General features: G+C 35.9%; 1 protein-coding gene across 1 annotated transcript in view; it reads left to right on the forward strand.

Annotated features, from left to right (window-relative positions):
* The window catches only part of LOC135990990 (adhesion G protein-coupled receptor A3-like), a 272,534-nt gene that overhangs the window by 207,651 nt on the left and 43,074 nt on the right, over positions 1 to 21,809 (forward strand). Inside the window, exons 13-15 of the mRNA XM_065639202.1 lie at positions 10,515 to 10,722; positions 11,662 to 11,870; positions 21,183 to 21,310. Of these exons, the coding sequence (XP_065495274.1) occupies positions 10,515 to 10,722; positions 11,662 to 11,870; positions 21,183 to 21,310 (545 nt within the window). The remainder of the gene's footprint in view (positions 1 to 10,514; positions 10,723 to 11,661; positions 11,871 to 21,182; positions 21,311 to 21,809) is intronic.

Genomic DNA, 21,809 nt, shown 5'->3' on the forward strand with positions numbered 1-21,809 from the left:
TTGCGGTTGTTATTGCATTTTACTGTGGATAATGCTAGCAAATATTTTTGGTGTTCACATGAGTCTGTGACAAATCCGTTAGAAAAACTTAGTAGAAGAAATCAAGATAGATTGTCCCTAAGCACTTGTTTGAACAGATGCGTTCTGGGCTAAGGAGTCTGTCCAGATAAACTAGTAATCTGTGATGAGGACAATGAGAGTACATGTGATTCAGCTGGAGGTAGAAGTGTTCTATTCGACTGTGAATGCTTTCTTGCTGAACCAAGGAACCGACACAATAGATTTTCACATGAACTATAGTATAACCTACTTAAGTACGCATCCCACAATGTTTTATTTTCAAAGCTTCCTCATGACTCTAATTTAGATGGTTGGGGAAAACCTATCTGCAAATATATTACTTGCAAAAAGGACAACTTACATTGTTTCTTTAACAAAAGGAATGGAGGAATATACTATTACTCAGACAATACACATTTTCTATATATAACCCAAAACCAGAATGGCTTGGAAGAGGGTACTACTCTTAACAAAATGACAACTTTCTTTCCAGGTGACCTCCTTTCCTCCATTCATTTTCGGTTCAGTTGTCAAGAAAGACAGAAACAAAGGCTCACATCACCACTGTGGCACAAATTTCTACCTGCTAGTGCTGATAATTAGCTCATGTAAATGTAGCCATGTATAAATCCCTTTACTTTAATATGTATGGTCTCTTATTTCACACACAAACATATGCACCAAACCTATGTTTGGTGTACTTTAACTAGGTGTTCAGCACAGCATTTGGCCAGAACTGAACTTTAAAGATTAAATTCTGACTTTACCGTTTCATTGTCATACTCAGCTCAATATCTTGTTCTTTGTGTCCACACTGGGTGCATCAGAATCCTGAAGATGTAAACGAGACTTACAGAGCAGGGTATGTGATTTTGCATGGGAGCTTTGGGGAGCAGCAGCTACTGACAACTACAGGCACCAGCAGTAGTGAAGTGTGTGTCTTCTCCTTCATACTCAACATATCAATAATAAGAATTCTCTTAAAATGTCACTTGCCATCATTGATATACATCCGCATTACAAACGTGCAATTCAAGGGCCTGGGGACATTGGGTACTTTCATTCAAATGTGAAGACACTTCTGTGACTCAGAACCTCTCTTTTGGCAGTGTAGCTATATTCACTTTACTCACTTTTTTTTTACATTTCTTCTTACAACAGATCCTGACTGTACTGTAGAAGCTAATAAATCAACTGAGTGACTGATATTAAGGAAGCAGATTGTTTTGGCCAGTTGGACTCTAAAATATATCAGTTTTTCAAAATGGAAAACTGAGTTTGGGAATGGAAGGAGGGAAGAAACCATATTTGCTCCTCTTGAGGAGGCATACTTTCCTGACTATAATGAGAACAGTGAAGTTGTATCTTGTAACAGAGTGAAGAAAAGTGTGGCTGTGCATGCATGAATTAAAGAAAAGGTAATCTTACCACTTCTTCAAATACTCTGTTGTCTCTATATAGCAGAGCAAAGGAATGCAGTGATCTTGCATCTGTTTCTAGAAATGTACACCTTGCCCAAGCTACGGCTTGTAAGAGTAGTGCTGGGTCCGAATTGTTGAATGGCTACAGGCAATAGGGATCATTCCTGAGGATAATATCCAAATAATTCAAAATCTGCAGAATATTGAGTCGTTTCATGGTGTGGAACTTTTAAATTCACTTCCTAAAAGACCCAAATTGCTAAAAATTATTTTCAGCAGTTTCGGTGTTCCTCCATTATCAGACACGAGCAATGTTTCAGTAGTCATCAAGCAGCAATGTCAGCATTTCATTGCAGTCATCTTTATGAAAAGGCAGCACCAGAAAAATACTTAATACTTGGACTACTGTACATTATATGCGATGTAGAACCTCAGTTTGCCTCAGGAAAATTATATCAAAATAGTTTATTAAAAATTTCTCAATTAATCTTTTTTACTACATTCCCACTTATGCTGCTAAATGAACTTTATATTTATCTAGCTTAACTAAGTGTGAATACCACATCACTGAAATTAGAAATCCTATCATCTACTGTGATTAAGTAGTTGCAATATTCAGTTGTTTTGAATTACTATATTACCTAATGATTGCATCACTGTGTACTCATATTCAATAAATGGATATACACAAATTATCTAAGACTTTGGAAAAATTATAAAATCCATAATGGTATGTACTGCACTCCATTATAATGCATGTGAATTTTGTTTAGTACAGAGTGGTTGTTCTTAAGCATGTAAGCCACTTAGTGTCCCTTCTCCTTTTAATCAAATTGTGTTTCTTCAACTTAAGAAAAATCTTTGTTAACACTTTATGTCTGAGTAGCCTCTTTGTTCTTATTCATAATAGTTTCTTATGTATGATAATTACTAGGCTGTGGACCATGCAGAAAGTAAGACTGTTATGAGGCCGACATTAGCACAATTCATCTTGTTCAAAAAATAGATTAAGAGTGGTAATGGCAAAACCCCTCATATATGCTGGTATACTGAAGCTAGAATTCATGTGATTCCTTCTTCTGAACTGATACTGCTTATGTATAATTGAATTCAGTGGTCAATGAGCTGTAAAAGATATTTGGTTAGTTAGGTATTCTGTATAATTATGATGCCCTTCCAAAGATCCATGTTGATAGCTTTGTAATTATGTAGCTGAAAGTTCCACCTAGACGGCTCACAAGATTATTTATTGTGACTTTCTATTTAAAAACTGTAACAATTTAGCATATGCCCATCCCATCCTCTGAGTGCATCTGCAACAATTAAAACAGCAGGCTCATCAATGTAATAATAAAATCAAATACGCTTATCATCTTTCCAGAAAGATCTCACATATTTAATGCCTGAAGATTAACTGAGCTTCTAAATAAAGAGGAAAAATACTCCTTCATCCCAGGCTGCTCAGAAGAAAAGGTAGTATTTCCAGGAGCTAATGCATCCCCTGAGGGGCTCAGTGAACCAAACTCCTAAGAGGGTGAGTCTTCCTGTAGAGCGCACTGCCAGAAGCCATCCTATTTAAAAATGAAGCTGCAGTGTGCAAAAGATGCATTACCATAAAAGGTGAAAACTTGGGTAAAACCTGGAGATTTTAAAATGAGGTTGCTGCTGTGGAATTTTGGATACACAAAAAGTATATTAGCAAATTATCAGCAGTAAGTCATTTACAAACATGGTTCTTAATCCTTGTTCTTACATTGTATGTACTGGACCAATAACATTTGAGGTTGTCTGCAGATTCATTGTGTTTTCTGAGGCTTTTGCAGAATCACCTGTTTCAACTGTTGTTTCAACTGATGTTTCAAAGGCTTTCTCTGAAGCCATCACAATATCGGAGTTACGTATTATGGCCCTACCTATAGCTGCAGCCTGATTGTATGAGAGGTTGCTTAGCTGATCCAACAGTGTGAAGAAAGGATTTTGTCTTCTGTTCAGAGCCACAAGGTTACCCACTTAGTGCTACTACTGATGCTACCCCAAATGAAGGATATCTTTGTTTTATGTTCTATTTCAGGTAGAGTAAATCTGGGATTCTTGTTTAGGAATGGTAGTGTAGTGATTAGGGTGATTCCATTTCTATGGGATCGTATATTAGGAATGTTGCTCTGAGTGTCAGTAGTTAATGGATTTTGCGGTCTTGACCATCATGCAGTACAGGCAGCTAAGCTCTTGTAACTTAAGTGGTAAAGATCTCTTCAATTTTAAGGACAAATAGTAGGAAGATAGGTATGCCTATGTCTATTTTTTACTATTGTGCGTGATTTTGGTTAATTGTTCTATTTTTATGTGCCTATTTTAAGATTTCTAAACTAGGTATCTACATTAACTGGCTCAGTTTTCAAGTTTGCGAACTGTCTGCAGCTCTTACATGTGTGCAGAATTTTTTCTTGTTTCTCAAAAACATCATAGTATCATTTCCATGCCCAATGTTCCTTTATTGCAGATGTGAGTCACTTGAGCCTCAATGAATACCTTTTCTCCCTTTGTGTTATCTTTTGTATGACAATATTCAGCTCTTACTGAATTTTACTTTGACATTTGCGGTAATCTTTATGTTCTCATTCTCGTTATTGATTCTAATATTGTCTCCATGTAAACATCAACACTTTCATTGATGTTAAATAAAAGATGTATTACTTGATTTTTTTCATTTGTTTTATGTCTTCCTGATTCTTTCTGTATGGCTGCTCTACTTCTTTTCTTGTAATTTTTTAATATAGACCTGAAGAACTTACTGCTGTATGCAAAACGTTATTGGCAATTATCACTGTATCCATTCATTTCTTGAAACTTGCTTCACTGATCAGTGGTTTTTATCCTTTTCATAGGCTTTCTGATTATACTAATTGTCTTTTTTTGATCTGCTAATCCATTCTTGATCTTGTAAATCCTGTTAACTTTTATCAGTGAATTTCCTGAGCTTACCAAGTTTTCAAATTTGAAATAAAAAATAAATGTAGTCTCCACATTAGGATTTTTTTTACTTTTTATTACAAATGGGTTGCTGAAAATCAGGTTTTCCAAGATTATTTTATATTATCAGTTTTTCTAAAATTTCCATGCTGTTTGCCAAATCTAACATTTCTATAGCATGACACTGGAAAACCTTTATTATTAATTAATGAGAACTTTAAACACACATTAAGATGGTTTTGTACCTTTTCATACAATTTGCCTATATTTCTTGTAGAGGCTACATTTTCACTATGCATTAAAGCAGCATTTATGCCTGGCTAGAATAGAGGTATCTTGTACTCCGTACTTAGTTTTCCAGATACTGAAATGGACGCAGACTGCGGCATTACTACATAGTGACTTTATCACAGAATAATCCTAACATGTTTAGAAACTTCATTTTACTAGCCAGGTGATTTTATCTTGCATTTTTTTGAAGTATCTCTTTATTGCTCTCTAGGAATCTACATAAATTTTGTTTTTCACTTGTCAGTCATCTGTGAGCCTTTCTAACAGCAGTCTAAAAATGGTATTTAAACTGTTGCAAATCAGCAGCAAGGTTATGTAGGTGAGTGAAAACAGCTGGGGATCTCCAACTTTCCTTGCTTCGTACCCTCCCATTTAAAAAAAAAAAAAAAAAAAAAAATCAATTGTATCTCTTTTAGGACCTGTCAAATTGTTTGTCATTGAGTATGTGTCTTGTATAACCATAGTTTGGGAGTCTTTTGTTGATACTTTTCATACCAGAAAAAGAGCTCAGTACTCATGTACAGTCTACCTGCAGCCTCAGAGCACTAGGCCAAATGCCTGTCCTTATCTTATATATCATGTACTGAGATAATTCCAATGGAATATTATCTAAATATCTACCAAGAGAGACAGCTGAAAATAACAACAACAACAAAAGTTTTGCAATTTTTTGTTAACTGTCAAACTTTTAGCATAAACTAGAAACTGAAATCTTCAGTTGCTCCTAAGGATCTGCTGTCTTGTTTGAGGACCTGAATAAAATCCATTGTGTATGTATAATTAATTTATTTGCTGGATTTTATTATGATAACCACACTGTTAATTCAGTTAGTACATATTTAGTAATATAGGCTATTACCTGTAGACCTTAGTTTTTACTTTTTGTTTACTGCTGCTGTAACTTTATGTAGCTTATGCCCATTTTGGCAATGCCCTGGATCTTTAAGAAGATAATATATGGCATCTTGTGTCTGAATCTATGAAACACCTCATCAGATTCTTTAAAATCTGGAAGAAGTGAAGCTGCTTTTCCAGTTCTCCGCCAGGCAGTCAGGTTATTTCATTTACTCCTTCTTTCTTTTTTTTTTTTTTTTTCCCCCTCCAGTTTTCTTCTGACCTCTTGTTAAGGTGCTGGTTTTTAAGTTAAGGAAATTTCCAACTGGAAAAATGTACCTTATTACTGTTCTGAGAACTCAAAATCAGAATCTTTCCTATGAAATATATTTTATCTCAAACAGAAATAATGTGCTTGAATTCAAAGTCAATCTAGTATCAAGGCAAATGCAAGGAAGAGCTAATGAAAATAATTTGATTTATGTGATTTCACAGTAGTTATGAAGTATCTTCCTTGATAACGATTATCTGATAATGGCTGTGGTCTCTCAATACTATGCTAAGTTTTAGACAAGTAGAACAAGATAATGGGGAAGCAATGTTGAAAATGGAAGCAAGTCTCTTTAAAGAAACGAGAAAGTAGAAGGGCCAACATATCAGACAGGCACCTAAGGCAAGAGTCTGTCTTCCCTAAACACTTAAAAACTCCTTGTAAATGCTAGCATTGATTATAAGGAATGGACTGCTGACCAGAATAAAAATGCCTGGGGAAAAAGCTTCACTTTAAATCTTTCATTTTTCCCTTAAAACATTTTTAATAAGGGTCACACATGCATGAGCTGCAAAAATGTCAAGAGTTTGTAGCTCTGAATATCCTGAGGACCATTTCTTCTTTAGAATTAGGTTTTCCATTCAAATTTAAAACTTTTTGGGTACAGTTGGATTTATTTGTGCTGTTTCTTGTCCTGAGATATTTTGAAAAATTCCATGCACGAAAAAATTAGCTCTGAAATGGAAACAAAAAAACGAAACTTCAAAAGTACCTACAAAACCGTAGTTTCCAAAATATGATTCAGAGAGTTCAAAATAACCTTTCATTTGGCTTTTTGGAAAGTTTCCTGGCTTCCAAGAAAACTTGGAAGGCAGGAGTCCTAGGAGCCCTCCCAAAAATTTCTCAGAGCTCATTCAGAGCTGATAAGCCCTCTTTCTCTGGCTGCAGGTCACACAGCAGATTTTTGGGCAGATTGCACAAATGGGTCGATCTTTGTGGATAACTTTCGTTTTAAAACACTGGCATTTTCCAGCAGAAAAAAATATTCCTTGGAAAAATCTACAGTATGTTCAGGATTTCCTTTTTCCTTTTTTGTCAGTCCAATCCAGTTGATTGGACTGAAAGTGAAATGGAGTCATGAACGGATTATTGACATTCTGTTTTGAAAACATGCACAGAATGTCTAAATCCAAACTAGCAAATTGCTGACACAGACTCTAAGCTTTTCCAGGGAAAATATGCGATACTGGTGCTGACCTGTGTCATTGCAAAGCTGCAGCTCCTCAGCAGGACACTTGATGGTGGTTCTGTCTCTAGTGCTCTTTCTCCCCTCTTAGAGGTGGAGCAGCTTCCTGAGATGCTGCCACTAGTACACTTGGAAATGCTAGTTCTTATGTGGTCATATGGTGTCCAATTTTTTCTTTTTTTTAATAAGATGATTTATGTGGATTATGAAACACTTGAAGCACAGTCATTCACTCCAAATTTGGTGCTACTGTTGTTTGGTTTAGTAATAATCTGTTGCCATATTGTGTTTCATCTCTGCACTTGAGGGACCTTACAGAGCAGAAGAATTACCGTCATTTTTATTTCACTAAGTGAGAGGGAAACGGAGGCAAGAGCAGAGAACTGACTTATTCATCACTATACGTAAAATTAGCACAATCCAAGACCGAGCCTCCAGTCATGCTCCAACCACAATAACAGGGATTGCCTGAGTGCTCACATCATCCCTCTCCTGTGAATAATGAGTAATGCTATTCAAAAGAAGATTCTCACATAACTTAGATGTAAAGATTGTTCACAAATATTTACTCATGTTTTTAAACAGCATTGTGAATGTGTGGGCACTCTCAATGTGTGCATTTTTCATTAATATCCTAGTACAGGAACTTGTTGGCAGGCATCTTGCTGTAGCAGACAGTTTGAAGTTTAATTTTGAGGAATTTCTACGTAAAGTAAATATTTGTTGTGCAGCGAGTATTTTGACTTTACATGTACATGTATCCATTCAGGAAACAACCTGTCCCTTTGCTCTACCAGACTGCCTGCACTCAGAAGCAATTATTTGAAATAACAGGTATACATAGGGCAGTACTCACAATTCAATTGTATCCCAGGAAGTGACTGTAGGCATTATTTAGCAAATAATATTAAATAGTTGATATTATGGGTATTCATAATCTTGGTACATTTTGAGGAGACAAACAGGGAAAAACACTCTCCTGAACTCTAATGAGGAAATAGATTTCTGTAAAAGTGGTTTTCTGTCATGTAAGTACTTTGAAGTTGTTGTGTGTGTGCGATTTACTCATTCAGCCCAAGGCGTACAACCAGTCCACACTAAATCCCTGTGTAGGCTGTGTACAGCTTTCCTTCACTCTGTTTGACTTCGCCCCTGTGAGGCAAAGCTGTAGTCTGTGTGTAAGACCTGGGCACCAGGATCGAGTTCCTTTCTTTTATGCTACACGGTTGAAGGTTCTCTGCATGGGCAGAGACGGGGCGATAGTGAGCAGGTGAGGGATGGACATCACTGTGGTCTTTCCTCAGCTGTGTAACCTGTCCTCAGAGCTGCAGGCAAGCTCTCCGTGCTCCAGATGCATGCAGCCTCTTCTCCGCACCTCCCCAGTCTCACAGCCAAGCTCTGTCCCCACACTTACTTTTCCCCATTGGTATCAGTGAGTCACAATGGAGAAGAAATTGGAGAACCACAATGAATTAGACAATTTCCCCTCTTAGCATAAATGCTCTGAACTTGTTGTTTTCTCTGGCTTGTGCAATAGGACTGCTCTTGTCGAGTCATAGCACATTGTTGCTTATCTCAGTGCCTTTAACTGTTGATTTCATTATCATAACCTAATTCAGATGCTTCTAGCTTTCTCTTTTTGTGTATAAGAAGTAATTAGTGTAATTTAATGTGTCATTGCTGTTGCTTTTTCCTGCACAGAATAATGATACAAATCTAGTATAAATATGAAGTTAATCACACTGTAACTTCTTTTACACTTCTGTACATCTCCAGATACATTCTCAACAGTGATCTGAGGTTTGACAAATGAAATTTCTAAAAATTTCTGTACATAGTTATTGATAACAATTTTATGGCCAAAAAGAGATCATCAGAGGTTCAGCATATACAGACACTTTGGGATACAGAGTAAAATATATCTTTTTCAGAAAGATAAAATAAAGCAAATTATGAACAGCTTTAGTGAATTAGGCAGTGGAAATGATCTAAGGAAGAGTGCTTGATGTTTAGCTCAGTTAATTCCAATTAAAGCCTTCACAGTAATTTTTAAATCTAATGTAGAAATGTCCTGTTGATATATGCTCTGTTTTTCCTGAGTATTTTTAATAAGTGGCATCACCTAGATTGAATACTTATTTTTAAAATGATTTTTTTAAGTTTTTATTTTTAAAATCATAAACCTTTCCAAAATACACATGGTAATAAAGAGAAAATTGTACAGAAGCCTTTATCTGTTTATTTAAGCATCCCAATGACATCACAGAGTACTCATGCTTTTCTCCCATATTTATTGTGAGGTTGCTAGATGCTTCTAATATTTATTTTAGTTTGCTGATATCTGTTGTACCTTTTATCTCTCACATGTATATTTCTCCCTGCACATGGATATATATTGATGTCATGTTTGTTTACGTGATTGTGAAGATTATTGTTTTACTTCTCGAGGTGGTAGCGCACATGTGCTATGAGTAAACTGTGTGATAATCTATGTAAATTATGTGCACAGAAGCTATACTTTGCCCTTGGGGGAAATGCAAATTAGAGCATTTTGTAGTTTGTTTGTTTTTAAATACATACACTTTTCACTTCAAGGCTCAGGACAGACTCCCTGTTTATTTTCCCATTGCTCATCATTTGTTTTTTCATGTAAATATCTCCATCTTTAATGATTAGTTTGCTACTTTGTCAGGAAAAAATGCTTGATGAGTGAAGTCCTCAGAACATAATGTTTGGTGTATTTTATAGCTCTGCTGTAAGGGAGTTATCTGCTTGTAAAATGGTGTATAACACAATCACAACTCAAAGCCATTATAGTGATCTGACAGTCTTCATTCATTTTCTGCTAGTGCCATCATGTTTTCTTCTGTTACATTAGTGCCCATTATATTTTCTAATCCTGCATTACTAAAACACTGAGTTAACTGATTTTCCTTATATGAAGCAAGAAAAACATAGTCATAAAATGTGTTGTTTACTGCAGTTGCAGTTCTCTGCTGATGTAATTTTTTGTATTAATAAAATTATTTTTATACTCTTTAAATACCCTTTCGGAGAAATGTTTTAATGTAAGTTGTCTGATTCTGTTTTAAGTGAAGGAGAAAACCTGGTAGAGGTTGTCTCTTTAAATCAGATCTGCAGTGTTGATGGACCCTCTAGCAGGCACGGTAAGAACCATTCTCACCTCTGCAGCAGGGAGCTTGACCATATAGACTCTCACATTCAATCAAAACGTTTTCTCTTTTAATATGCACTGTACCAATCCTATTCCCATGGTTACAGCTCGTGCTGCTTTGGTTGCTTCCAGTCTGTTGGAAAAGGAAGGCAGCACACATTTCTTGTACAGGAGTTTAAAACATCATGAAAGCAACCCTGTTGTGATTTGCATTTTAAATGTTTCTTTTTTTTTCTCATTGTACAGAATGCCGTAGCAGTAGCTTCAGTTCATTTGCCACAGTCTGTCTTCTCTCAGTCTTCAGCCTGGCAATCTGTTGATAACTCCACTTGCAAGCTACAGTTTATTGTCTTTCGGAATGGAAAACTCTTTCCTAGCACAGGAAACTCATCAAATCTGGCAGATGATGGGAAACGTAGGACGGTTGCCACTCCAGCTGTTTTCGCAAAAATAGGTGAGGAGTTGTTATGCATTATTTCCTTTAATCTAAAAGCTACGGTGTACTTGATTATGTAGAGAATACGGGGTATATTATACAGTATGCTGAGAGGCTGGAAACAGTCTCTTTCTTTAGTACAAATGTTTGCAATTGTTCCTGTCTGCATTATTTTATTCAAATTATCCTGCAAATAAAGAAATGCACTTGCTGTATGACTAGAATGCCAATCTTGGACTACTGTTTGTTGGCACTGTTATTACAGATGCTTATTTCTTAAAGCACAGTGCTGTAGGAGAGAATCTTGTTTTACTCTTTACAATGAAAATAGCAATGTTAACATCCTAGACACTGATAAGAATAAGGCTTTTAGGGTGGGAGTAGTGCCCTGTTGCATGTATCGATACTCACCGGTATACTTTCTGATACGATGGAGGTAGAACAGATGTTGTTAAAGGCTTTTGTCTAAATGTGATGTATTGTATGTGCTAGTGAGTCATTATTTTGATTAATTATTCACCCAGGCAATTTTACTAATTTTATTTGATACTGAATAGTGCTCTCATTTCTATTAACATTTTTAAGATGTTTAAATGTGACTTTCAAAGTGCAGAATTATCTCAGGTATTAATCATACCATGAAACTGAGCCATTTCTGCAGTTACATGGGCAATAGTGTAACACTGGTAATAACTGAAGAATCTGAAACAAAAAACCAAAAATCTACTTTGTGAAGGATGATTAGATCATTCGGACACATTATAGGACTGAAATATTCAGATTTATTTATACTATGGAGAACTTTCTGAATGTGAGTTCTACCTTTGATTTTGACCATTAAGAGTACATGTCTATTGCTTTTTCCCCCACAGTTTAGCATATCTGATCTCTTTACACAGCATTCATCAATAAGGGTTTTGCACTCCATGTCTCTGATTCAGTTTATTGCTTTTGCAGATGGGTGCAGTTTTGGAAACCTCACCAGCCCTCTTACTATAGGGCTGAGGCACTTTGCACAGGGTATAGACCCGATTGCAGCCTTCTGGGATTTTGACCTTCTAGATGGACATGGAGGCTGGTGGGGAGAAGGGTGCCACATAATTAGTTCTGCCGGCAATATTACCACTATTCAGAGTACACACTTCAGTAACTTTGCAGTGCTAATGGTAAGTATATGACTTAGCAAATATACCTATATTTCTCTCTGTCTCTTTTGCCATAAATATATGTTATTTTTATGTGCATCTGTATCATTCTTACTTGTCAGTAACTGACCTTCTGTTTTCTATAATGTTTAGTATAAGACAGTCTTAAAGAAAGTAAGTTATTTAACTACTGGTAAGTGAATAAACCTGGTGGTCAGTTTTAATATCCAGAGACAGGCCTAATCAGAAATGACGTTAAATTCAGTCTTACAAATGAAAGTTCCATCAAGGAACAATTAGTATGTAATGGTTATAAATTATAGGACAGGGTTTAAAAATGTATAGCCTGTGTGCTTTTTACATCAGCACATCTCAGAGGCTGGTCTGCTTTTGTTCCTGTCCTGCACTGTGTTGATCATACTAATTAGTTGCAGGCATACCGCAATGTTGAATCATTTAATAAATGGAGAGGAATAACATCTTCTGCTTTTTTAAGTAAGGACAGTGCTGTCCTTGTTGATCCTGTAGGAGTTTTAGTTTGTATATCAATGCTGACAGCCGTCTTATGAAATTGCTGTTCGTGAAGAAATACATTTCTGTGTAGTGCTAACACATCAGCCTGCTTTGGTCTGTTCTCAGTCACACTTACAGTTCCCATTGCAGTTATTTCACTATCCTGCTTAAAAGAAAGTTAGCATTGTGAAAGCAAAAATATTATGCATGCAGTAATGACCTGTTATTATTCTGAGAACAAAGGAAAGCAAACAAAAAATTAGAGGTTTTTAACACATATAGGTGAGAAAATGTTCGCACCATTGAAAATATTTCTTATAAACCAGTTGTAAAAAGATTAACCAGATGTGTATTATTAATACCTGATTGATCCTGAATGCTGGTGCATGATAGCACTGTAGATGCTGCTTGTGTACATTACAGAAACATTTATAGTTGAGTAAATAGTGTATTGTGTGTATGTGTAAGGGACAGCAAACATAGACGACAGGAATTGTGAGAACGTGTGCAGAGAATACCAATCTGCTGCTGTCAGATGGAGCCCAGATGGCAGCCAATCATAGCACAAGGCTGTGGCACCCACCAGTTAAATGCGGATATTATCGTCCACTTCATAAGAACTGGTTTCTCTCAGAGTTACTTGAACATTTTTTCACCCATTCCAGAATTGTTCAGAATTTCAGAGTCGTTCCTAAGATTTGACAACATCAAATATACCTCATTTTCTCCATCTTCTGTGAGCTCCCTTTTTTCCCTCATCCACTTGTTTCCCCCAATGTGAAAATATTTTTGCTTTGAGAATGTTTTTCTAAATTAATTTAAGCAAGCACCTGTTGACTTTGCAGGTGCCACACCCAAAATGGCCTCCTCCTCTTTCAACAGCTTGGGTTCAGCCTGTTCTTCTTAAACTTTGGGTAGTTATTAAATATTAACTAATTGCTTGCAGGTAACCAGTTTCGTGGTTTCATTTTGTTTGCAAAAATAATCTGGTATATGGGCTACAGTCGATTTTTGGTTTGTAAAGCACATTTATCTCTGATGAAATGTAGTAGATTGGGTTTTCTACAACTGCGAAGGCAACTGAGGCACCTTTTACTGCAGCTTTTGCATCTGGTATGTAATTCTGGTTTAGGTCTTGTGTTTGCTTTGTTACGGTAATTGAACTTTGGTTTTGGTTTTGTTTTTCCTGTGTGCATCTTCCATTTTTGTCTGTGCAAGACAAGAAAATAGAATCTTAGACTCATCCTTGCTTTGCAATTGATATGGTAGCAAGCAATGTGATATGTTCCTTAGCTTATGTTTCGCGGTCACTTTTAAGAAAAAAGATGCCTGACATTAAGTAATTTTAACAAAAGTTGTCTTCCAACAGCTGTCTTTCAAAACTGCTATTGGAAAACTTTTGTAGCTTTGTTATGTGCAACCATTTTCATTCAAATTGTTTTTCTTAATCAGTGTTTTGTGGCATAAAGTCAGGGATTGTTTTATTTGTTAGAGACTACACTTTTCTGGGCAGTTCAATTCTCATAAAAATGAAAAAATATTTCATTGTTCTGCTTAGTTATTAATTTCTAGTATGAACAATATAAAGCGGCTATGTGTATCTTCTTAATTCACACCTGAGTGCCTAATACGTTTTAAAATACTAACAAACTGACAGCAAATTCCAATTAGATGGCATATGGTGTGTAGCCAATGAAATTAGCTACAAAAGCATGATACATGTTATTAATCTATAATTCTTTAATCTATTAAACCATAAAAATACATAATTTATTATTATGTTTGGGGGTAATAGCAGAAAACTAAAGTAGCATCTGTAAACTGAAGAGCAGCAATAAAGCAACAGTGATGAAGGTTTGCATTACCATCAGGATAATGTATATCCTGCTGTGGAACAAGATGAAATAGAAGCCTCAGTTAATCCAACTGTCCATTTTATAGATAGTACAGCACATATTCTGATTCATAATCTTTTTAAACAGTAAGACAAAGTTCCCTGAACTGCTTTCATAAAAGCTGTTTCTGCCTATGAACTGTAAAAGGGTTAAAATGAAGATTTCATAGAGTCCTTTTTTAGAAAGGCAGTAATCAAGGATTTATCAACTATGATTGATAATTAATAAGCATGAGCATACTTGAAGTGAGAGGATTCATGTAGAGTCGTTTCATTTCTCTCTGTGACAGTTGTTCAAGTGATGTCAATGAGCGAGGGAGAAGAGTCTGGAGGTTGGGTTGGAAAGGAGGTATGAGTTCCTTCCCTTGCACTGCTCTCCTGCTTCCACTCTGCACTGGGTTGGGCCAGTGGGTGGAAGTAAAATAGCAATGTCAGACAAAATACAGCGTTATCTATTTCTGATCAGCTTTTGAATGATGTGTCCTAGCAATGAGAGTAAAACGTTGTGAACTAAACTCCCAAGTTATATTCCTGCCTTTCCCTGTGTGTTTAGAAAAGTCCCATTTTTTGCCTTCTGTTACCTGTAGAAGGAAGAGAGACAGCCACACTCTAGTTTCTTCTGGAGGAGGCCAAAGGCCTCTAGGGTTTTGAACTATGAACCTCTGCAATATGATTTTTCTGTTTTGGAGTAGAAGTGTGAATTTATATTTTCTGAAGCTTTGGTGTATCTAATTATTTGTTCTATAAATACCATGTATTTGTGCTCTTTCGTGAACTGAGCTGTATATCAATATTTAAATTTTTCAAGACAATGTTTGTGTCTCTCATGACCAATCTAGTGGCCTGTAGCCATAGTATATCTGAGTAAAAATTCTTCAGGAGATAACAAAAATATCCAACAGCAACACTGACTTTCAAAATTTGCTAAATATGTTTTGACATACGCTGTCCTTTGTTCTTCCTTTCATTTTTCTTAGAACAGAACGGCAAGTCAATAGTGATGGATATCACGGTAATTGTATACAGCATTCCCTTTTCCCCCTCAGACTGCTTTGTCAATAGTAATTTCCTCAAATCTGTCAAACACTAGTAAAATGCTTAAATCTAAGTATGCTAGTTCTCAATTAACATAAAATGGATTAATACATATTGCTAGCATTTTTAATTGTAATCATGAAATAAGTTAAAGGAACATAAAATCATAAACAACTCCTTTCCTGTTTTGTCACAATGTATCTCATTACTCCAAAAAACATTGGTGGGATTTTTGTTGGATTTTTTTTTCTTTGTGACTGTGAGAAGTCATTATTTGCAAAAATAGCATACGTTCAGTGGATGACTATGTGAGATAATTAGGGCCAAGGAGACAGAGCTGACAAAAACAGAGCAAATTTAAAACTATTTCGGAAGTGAACGTTGGAAAACGGTGTGAATGAAAAATTGAGAAGAGGCAAGATACTAGGAATGGATGATGCTATAATAAGAGTTTACAGGATTTTTCTCCTGTTGTTTTACAAGCATTCCCTGAATCTTTTAAGTCTTTTGGAATTGATAGGATCACAGTACCACAAAAGCTACATTTTCAATATTTTCAGTGTGACTGGAGAAAATTACAGAATTTCTTATGCCTATTCATGAAGTTCAATTCTGGAATAAGTCTTCTAAACTTCCATGTTTCAGGTCTTCTCCAGATTAAACAACCTGTTTAAGCCTTTTGAGAAGTTAATTCGTGAGTCAGGGAAGTATTACAGAGATGTCATTTAGAAGGTTGAAATAATTACAGTATTTGACATTTTCCCCATAGAGAACACACAGTTTTCTCGTAACAGGCTGTGGAGAGGTGGTTCAGTACTTTGAAAAATCAAGCTGCTTATAAAAAGAGGTTTAAGAATGAACTTTTCAAATTTTTTTGTGTTTAAACACCTACAGAATAGACATTAGCAGTTTAAGTGCCAAAGACTATGAAAGTGATCCAGAAAGTTTGTCTGCTATCTGCAAAATTAACATTTGGTATAGTAGAAACTGAAAATTCCCTGGAATTAGATTCCTCTGCATGTGCATAGATGCTTCCCAGAGTTAATTATATTTCTAGACTCTGCTGTCATTCAGAGGCCTGGCAAAGAGGCATATACCTAAGTCCTTAGCTGGCATGTCCTGCTCACCTAACAGAGAATACTTAGCCCATATGGACAGTATTGAGTCCAGCTTCCCAGAAAAGATCACTTTTTTCAGAACATTCCTAAATGTGCCAATCTTTTGCATAAAGCCTTGGAGTTAGAGCATTCATAAGAGCAAGATCCGGCTTTTATTCCTTTCTCCTTGGATTACTTCTACTTTTTGTTAAATTGTGCTTAATAACAATTATTATTCACTCTGTAAAATGCTTAAACAGGCTTGGTACTGGGGACTAAAATGCAGGCTTGTCTCCTTCAAAATATGCTTTCTTTATAACAAATCAAGCATCTGGCTCAAGGTCTTGCTCTTGCTTTCTGTTGACTAAAAAGATCCTGCATTCTTGGTGATGTGGCTTCAACCAGAAGGTAAAGGTGTCCAGCCTATAAAGCAGCTCAGTAAAATGGACCAGCCCTTGGGAGAGAGGAGACAAAAGTTAAAGACCTAGAATCTATGTCTTGAGCCATATTATCAACTTGGTGGCTTCTACTGGACTCCTTCCAATTTGTCGATGTCTTTCTTGTACTGAAATGCCCCCAACTTGACACACTGGTCAAGATTTGGTCTCACAAATGATGAATAGAAGGGAATAATCACTTCCATCAGCCTGCTGCCTTCACTCTCGCTTCACTCTTGGGGGATTGGATTAGGTGATCTTTTGAGGTCCCTTCCAATCCCTAACATTCTGTGATTCTGTGCTTATGGTTCAATATGCACTTCACCTTATGTGTCACAAGGGCTCACCACTGGCCTGTTTCAATTTATTGTCCACCAGAACCCTCCAATCCTTTTCTGCAAATTTGCTTTCCAGTCAGATGTCCCCCAACCTGTACTGCTGTTAGGGTTACTCTGTCCCAGAGACAGGAAACTTTTTATTTCTCTTCATTGAACTTCATGAAGTTCCTGTAAATGCATTCTTCCAGCCTGTCAAAGATCCTGCCAAATGGCAACCCTGCCCTTCAGCACATCAACCTCTCAGCTCACTGTGCATTGCAGTGTTTTCAGCTCTCCATAGAGACCCAATATTCTTGTGCTCCTAAACATCCTAATATTTGGCATGTAATTTTCAAGTTGTGGTTTTTTTAAGTAGGAGGAATCTAAATACAAATAGGAATCTAAATCTTACTGTAACTGATTGTTCAAATGCGCTTTCTCTGTGGCGGTTTGATACACCTTCTTTGGGGAATACAATTTCAGATTTCCTGCTTTAAACATAAAAACCAGTTAGACTATACTTCTGAAGTCATACTATTACAAGCAATATATTAAAAATAAATGTTTAATTTGCCAATATAATTAAATAGATTTCAAAAATTTCCAGCACAAGCTAGAGTGTTTTTAGCAGCTGTGACTTTGTGAAGGTACCAGATCTTTAGGATTGGTTTACTGTTTCTTCCCCCCAGCTTTCTCAGCATCTGCCATTAGATGTCTCAGGGCTGCCATTGGTATGTAATTTGTCTATACCTCTTTAAACTTTCAATTGAGTTTTAACCGATCGATGTAGATGCGTCTATTTCTGTTGATTTTTTTGAATGAAGTCTCAAGTAATAGTGAAACAATGTCATTTGTACTCTGATGTTTTTATAATTATGATCGTTGGATGGAATATCCGATAAAAAGTCTTTTCCGTCACTAATTTCCATCACTAATTTCTATTGTGCCTTATATATTGCGGTGCCATTTACAGCTGAAAGAAACTGGTTTCACACCTCCTTATAAGGGTGACTGAATGACAGTTTCTCATTAGATGACATTTCACTGGCCTTGTAGTTGTAGACAGTGGTTTCTAATGGTCAAAGTCCTGTGTGTATTCATTTTCCTACAGATAATTCCTGCTGTTTTTCAATATCATCAGCATTTGAATCCCCTCTAGGAATCAAAATCAAACCTACCTTTTAAAAATGTAACATACAATTATGCTGCTTTGTGTATAGCATGAAAAAAACACTTTGTTTTCTGCATGCTGTCTTCCACGGAGGATTACTCGGAGGAGGTTGATGGATCAGTAAGGTTTAATTATCATCAAAAAGTAGACAAGATAAATTTATTACATATCTATAACAAAATCAGTTTCCAACATACAAAGCTCTTAAAATTGGCAATGCAATAATGCATTATGATATTTAAAAGTTTTACCACTTATTTACTGTACAAGATTAGGAAAGAGATAATAATAAAAAAAAAATTTAAAATGGAATTAGGTTTAAGATGCTGATTGTTCTTGATTCTTCTGCAGGCAAAATAGCTGTGTTCCTGTAGGACATATGGCAATTGCTTTTACACTGCTCCACTGCTCATAGTGTTTGGTTGATCATTGCACTTACACTGTTCACAGCTAGTTCTTTAGTACACTGAATGATGCCACCTGAAGTAAAATTGTTTTCATTTTTTGCTACATAAATGTGTACCTTTGCTGTGTTTCCTTTTTCACAACTTTGTTATTTTTTCAGAGTACTTTTTCAGAAATATTAAAAGTATATATTTCTTTAAATAACTACACTATAACTACTATAGTAGTTATAGTAACAGTTTTCTTAATGTACAGAACTGAAGCACGTGCATATAAAAAATTTTGACCGTGTACAATTGATAAACCAAAAAATGATTATATCAGTAAGAGCTAGAACTAAATATTTTATCATTTTAAGCAGAGTATAGTCCAGTATTTACATTATTACTCCAGTACTATGAACGAAAAATGCACCAAACATTTCTGGTAAATAATAGTCTACCTCAAGGAATTCACTCTGTAAAAGAATTAATGGGAAGATGGTGCAAATAAAAATATGGGAGAAGAGATGGTCAAAAAAAAGGGTGTTTGAGTGGAGATTCAATGATTCAATGGCAGTTCTGAGACTATAAACTTTTAAATAATTATTTGAAAGTTGTGAATTTAGTACATTCTGAATGTATACTCATGCATACCAGAAAAAAAAAAAAAAAAAAAAAAACTTCAGGAGCATAGGTCTATCACATTAAAAAACTACCATATCAAAAGACAGAGTTCTTTTCCTCTTCTATTCCACTTGTGATTGAGAGAAGAGTAGCAAGAGATGTTAGGAGACAGTATAAGAATTCCTGTGTGGCAAGTGACTCCACCTCTGACTTTGAGTCCTGGTGAACTGGGAAGGGCTGAGATGACTTGTGTGTGGGACACGTGGTGACTGAACGCATTTAACTGAGGTACCTGTGCAAGCTGAGGAACTACTTGAAGAGAAATGGGATGTGATGACATATATTTGCCATCTTGTTCATACGTTATTTGTTTGTTTTGGTTTGGGTTTTTTTAATATATGTTGTAAGCTGCTCTATTTAAAACTGTTATTAATATACATCTGGAGAAACTGGTGCAATCAATCTTGGGACCTTTAAAGCTAGCATGAAGGAAAGTGATGACTACTAGGGCACCTGTTATTTCTAAAGACCTTTCTGGAAGTTAAACGGAACAGTACCTTCCCCCCTGATTTAATAATTGTATATACTCATGAGCATTAGCTGCCTGTACATGGACAAGTTCATATACATAAATAATGGTGCTGGAAATCAGCTCTCTCCATGCAAATGTGATTAAAGAAATGTATTATCATTAGAGTCCTGGTCTCCAAAGGGGATATTTCACCTCAGGAAAATAATGTATTGAATATTCTTCCAGTGCAACCAAAACCTGACAAATAAGAAAAAAGTCTTTTAAATGTATGCCAGTATTTTCAGTGTCAGAATTTGCTGGATTGTCATATTCAGCACTTTTTCAGGTTTTAGCTTTTTCTGTGCTAGGAAGTATATTCTTTTTTTGTGTGCACTGCCCATGGAAATGAGTGTGTAGATGACACTGTTTGCACTCAGGTGACAGTCCATGTGTCTAATTTATAGCACTTGCAGAAATGTGATGCCACAAACAGATGTGGCTTAATGTATTACAGTGAACCTCTAATGTTTGGTTTAATCCAGATGGTCTGAAGACATAATTTTCTATAAAGGGCTCCTTTTCTTTCCCATCCACCACGCCTGCAAATTTAGTACTTCTATTATTTCTTACTTGTGAGACCAAATAATTTAGAATGTGAATTTGATGTGGTTAGTTTTACAAATAGATTAAAAGTTTTTCATTATGTTTTTCATGAGGAATTGTGTCGGCAGGCACTAGCAGGTCCAAAAGGAATCTTTACTCTGCTGTTAATATAGCTGTCAAGCTGCTTTTGAATTGATATTGGTAGTAGGGTGTTTGCAACTAAGTGTGAAGGTCACTGAGTAAGAGGAGGTGTATCAACTGGGAATTATATTTGAATATAAAAGCAAGTCAGTCAGTGGATATTTTGAGTGTATTCTCATGGCTTATAGTTCTTTGGTTCTTCTGCAGCCATGTGTATGCCATTTAGAGACCTTTATGGTAATTTGATATTTTGTACTTAAAATCCTAGTAAAATACACACATTAAGTTCATGTTATGAGAAGGAACAGATATTGCTAATGCCTGGAAGATGTAATATTCTGCGCATTTTTTCAGATGCCTTTTTTTAATTAGGATATGTCTGCTTGTACAAAAAGGTTAATTTCTGTCTTGCAAAGTATATGCAGATGAGGAAAGAACAGACTGATGTTATTGTAAATTCATGAAGTATATCTACATAGAAAGTTCATCATCTTGTTTTTCTGATCTTCAGAGGGAACAGCTAGAAAAGATAGGACATCTTGAAATGAAATCTAAGGGTTTCACACATGCTTAACAATTTTAAATAATTTTCCTTTCTCCATAGGATTTTAAGACAGTGCTTTCTTTCCCCCAGTACCCAGGGGAATTTCTGCACCCTGTGGTATATGCATGTACTGCAGTTATGTTATTGTGCCTGTTTGCTTCCATTATCACCTACATTGTCCATCACAGGTAAGAATTTAATTTTAAGTGCTTGTGTTAAATGGTCAACATTACACTGAGATACTTCGTTTCTTTTCACCCTCACTGAAAAGATAAATTAAAGTTATCTGTATGACTAGTGGATTGTAATACCAGCAAAGTGATTTATACCAGTTTTTCTCAAGCTGTTCCCAAGCTGTATCTTTCCTGAGACACATATCTAAATGGTGTACACACTGTTCCTAAGATCTCTAACTTGACAAGTCAATATAAAACCAGGAGCACTATCAAACCACTGTCTGGTAAATCCGGTCAAAGAGCAGCACTTTGGAGAGCTGCACTGGTGGTGTTGGCTTCCGAGAGCAAGTTTGGTTAGAAGGCCTGGTAACTATTGTTGGATAAAAGAAACTTTCTTTGCATTCTAAATCTTCTTGGTTTTAGAAAACTTGTGTTTTCCTCTATATGAAAGATTTATATAAATGCCATTTTAACTGCATAGTTCTGTTAAAGAACATTAGCAATTTAAAGG

This window comes from Caloenas nicobarica, chromosome 7 (assembly GCF_036013445.1).
Source record: "Caloenas nicobarica isolate bCalNic1 chromosome 7, bCalNic1.hap1, whole genome shotgun sequence".
Lineage (NCBI taxonomy): Eukaryota > Metazoa > Chordata > Aves > Columbiformes > Columbidae > Caloenas > Caloenas nicobarica.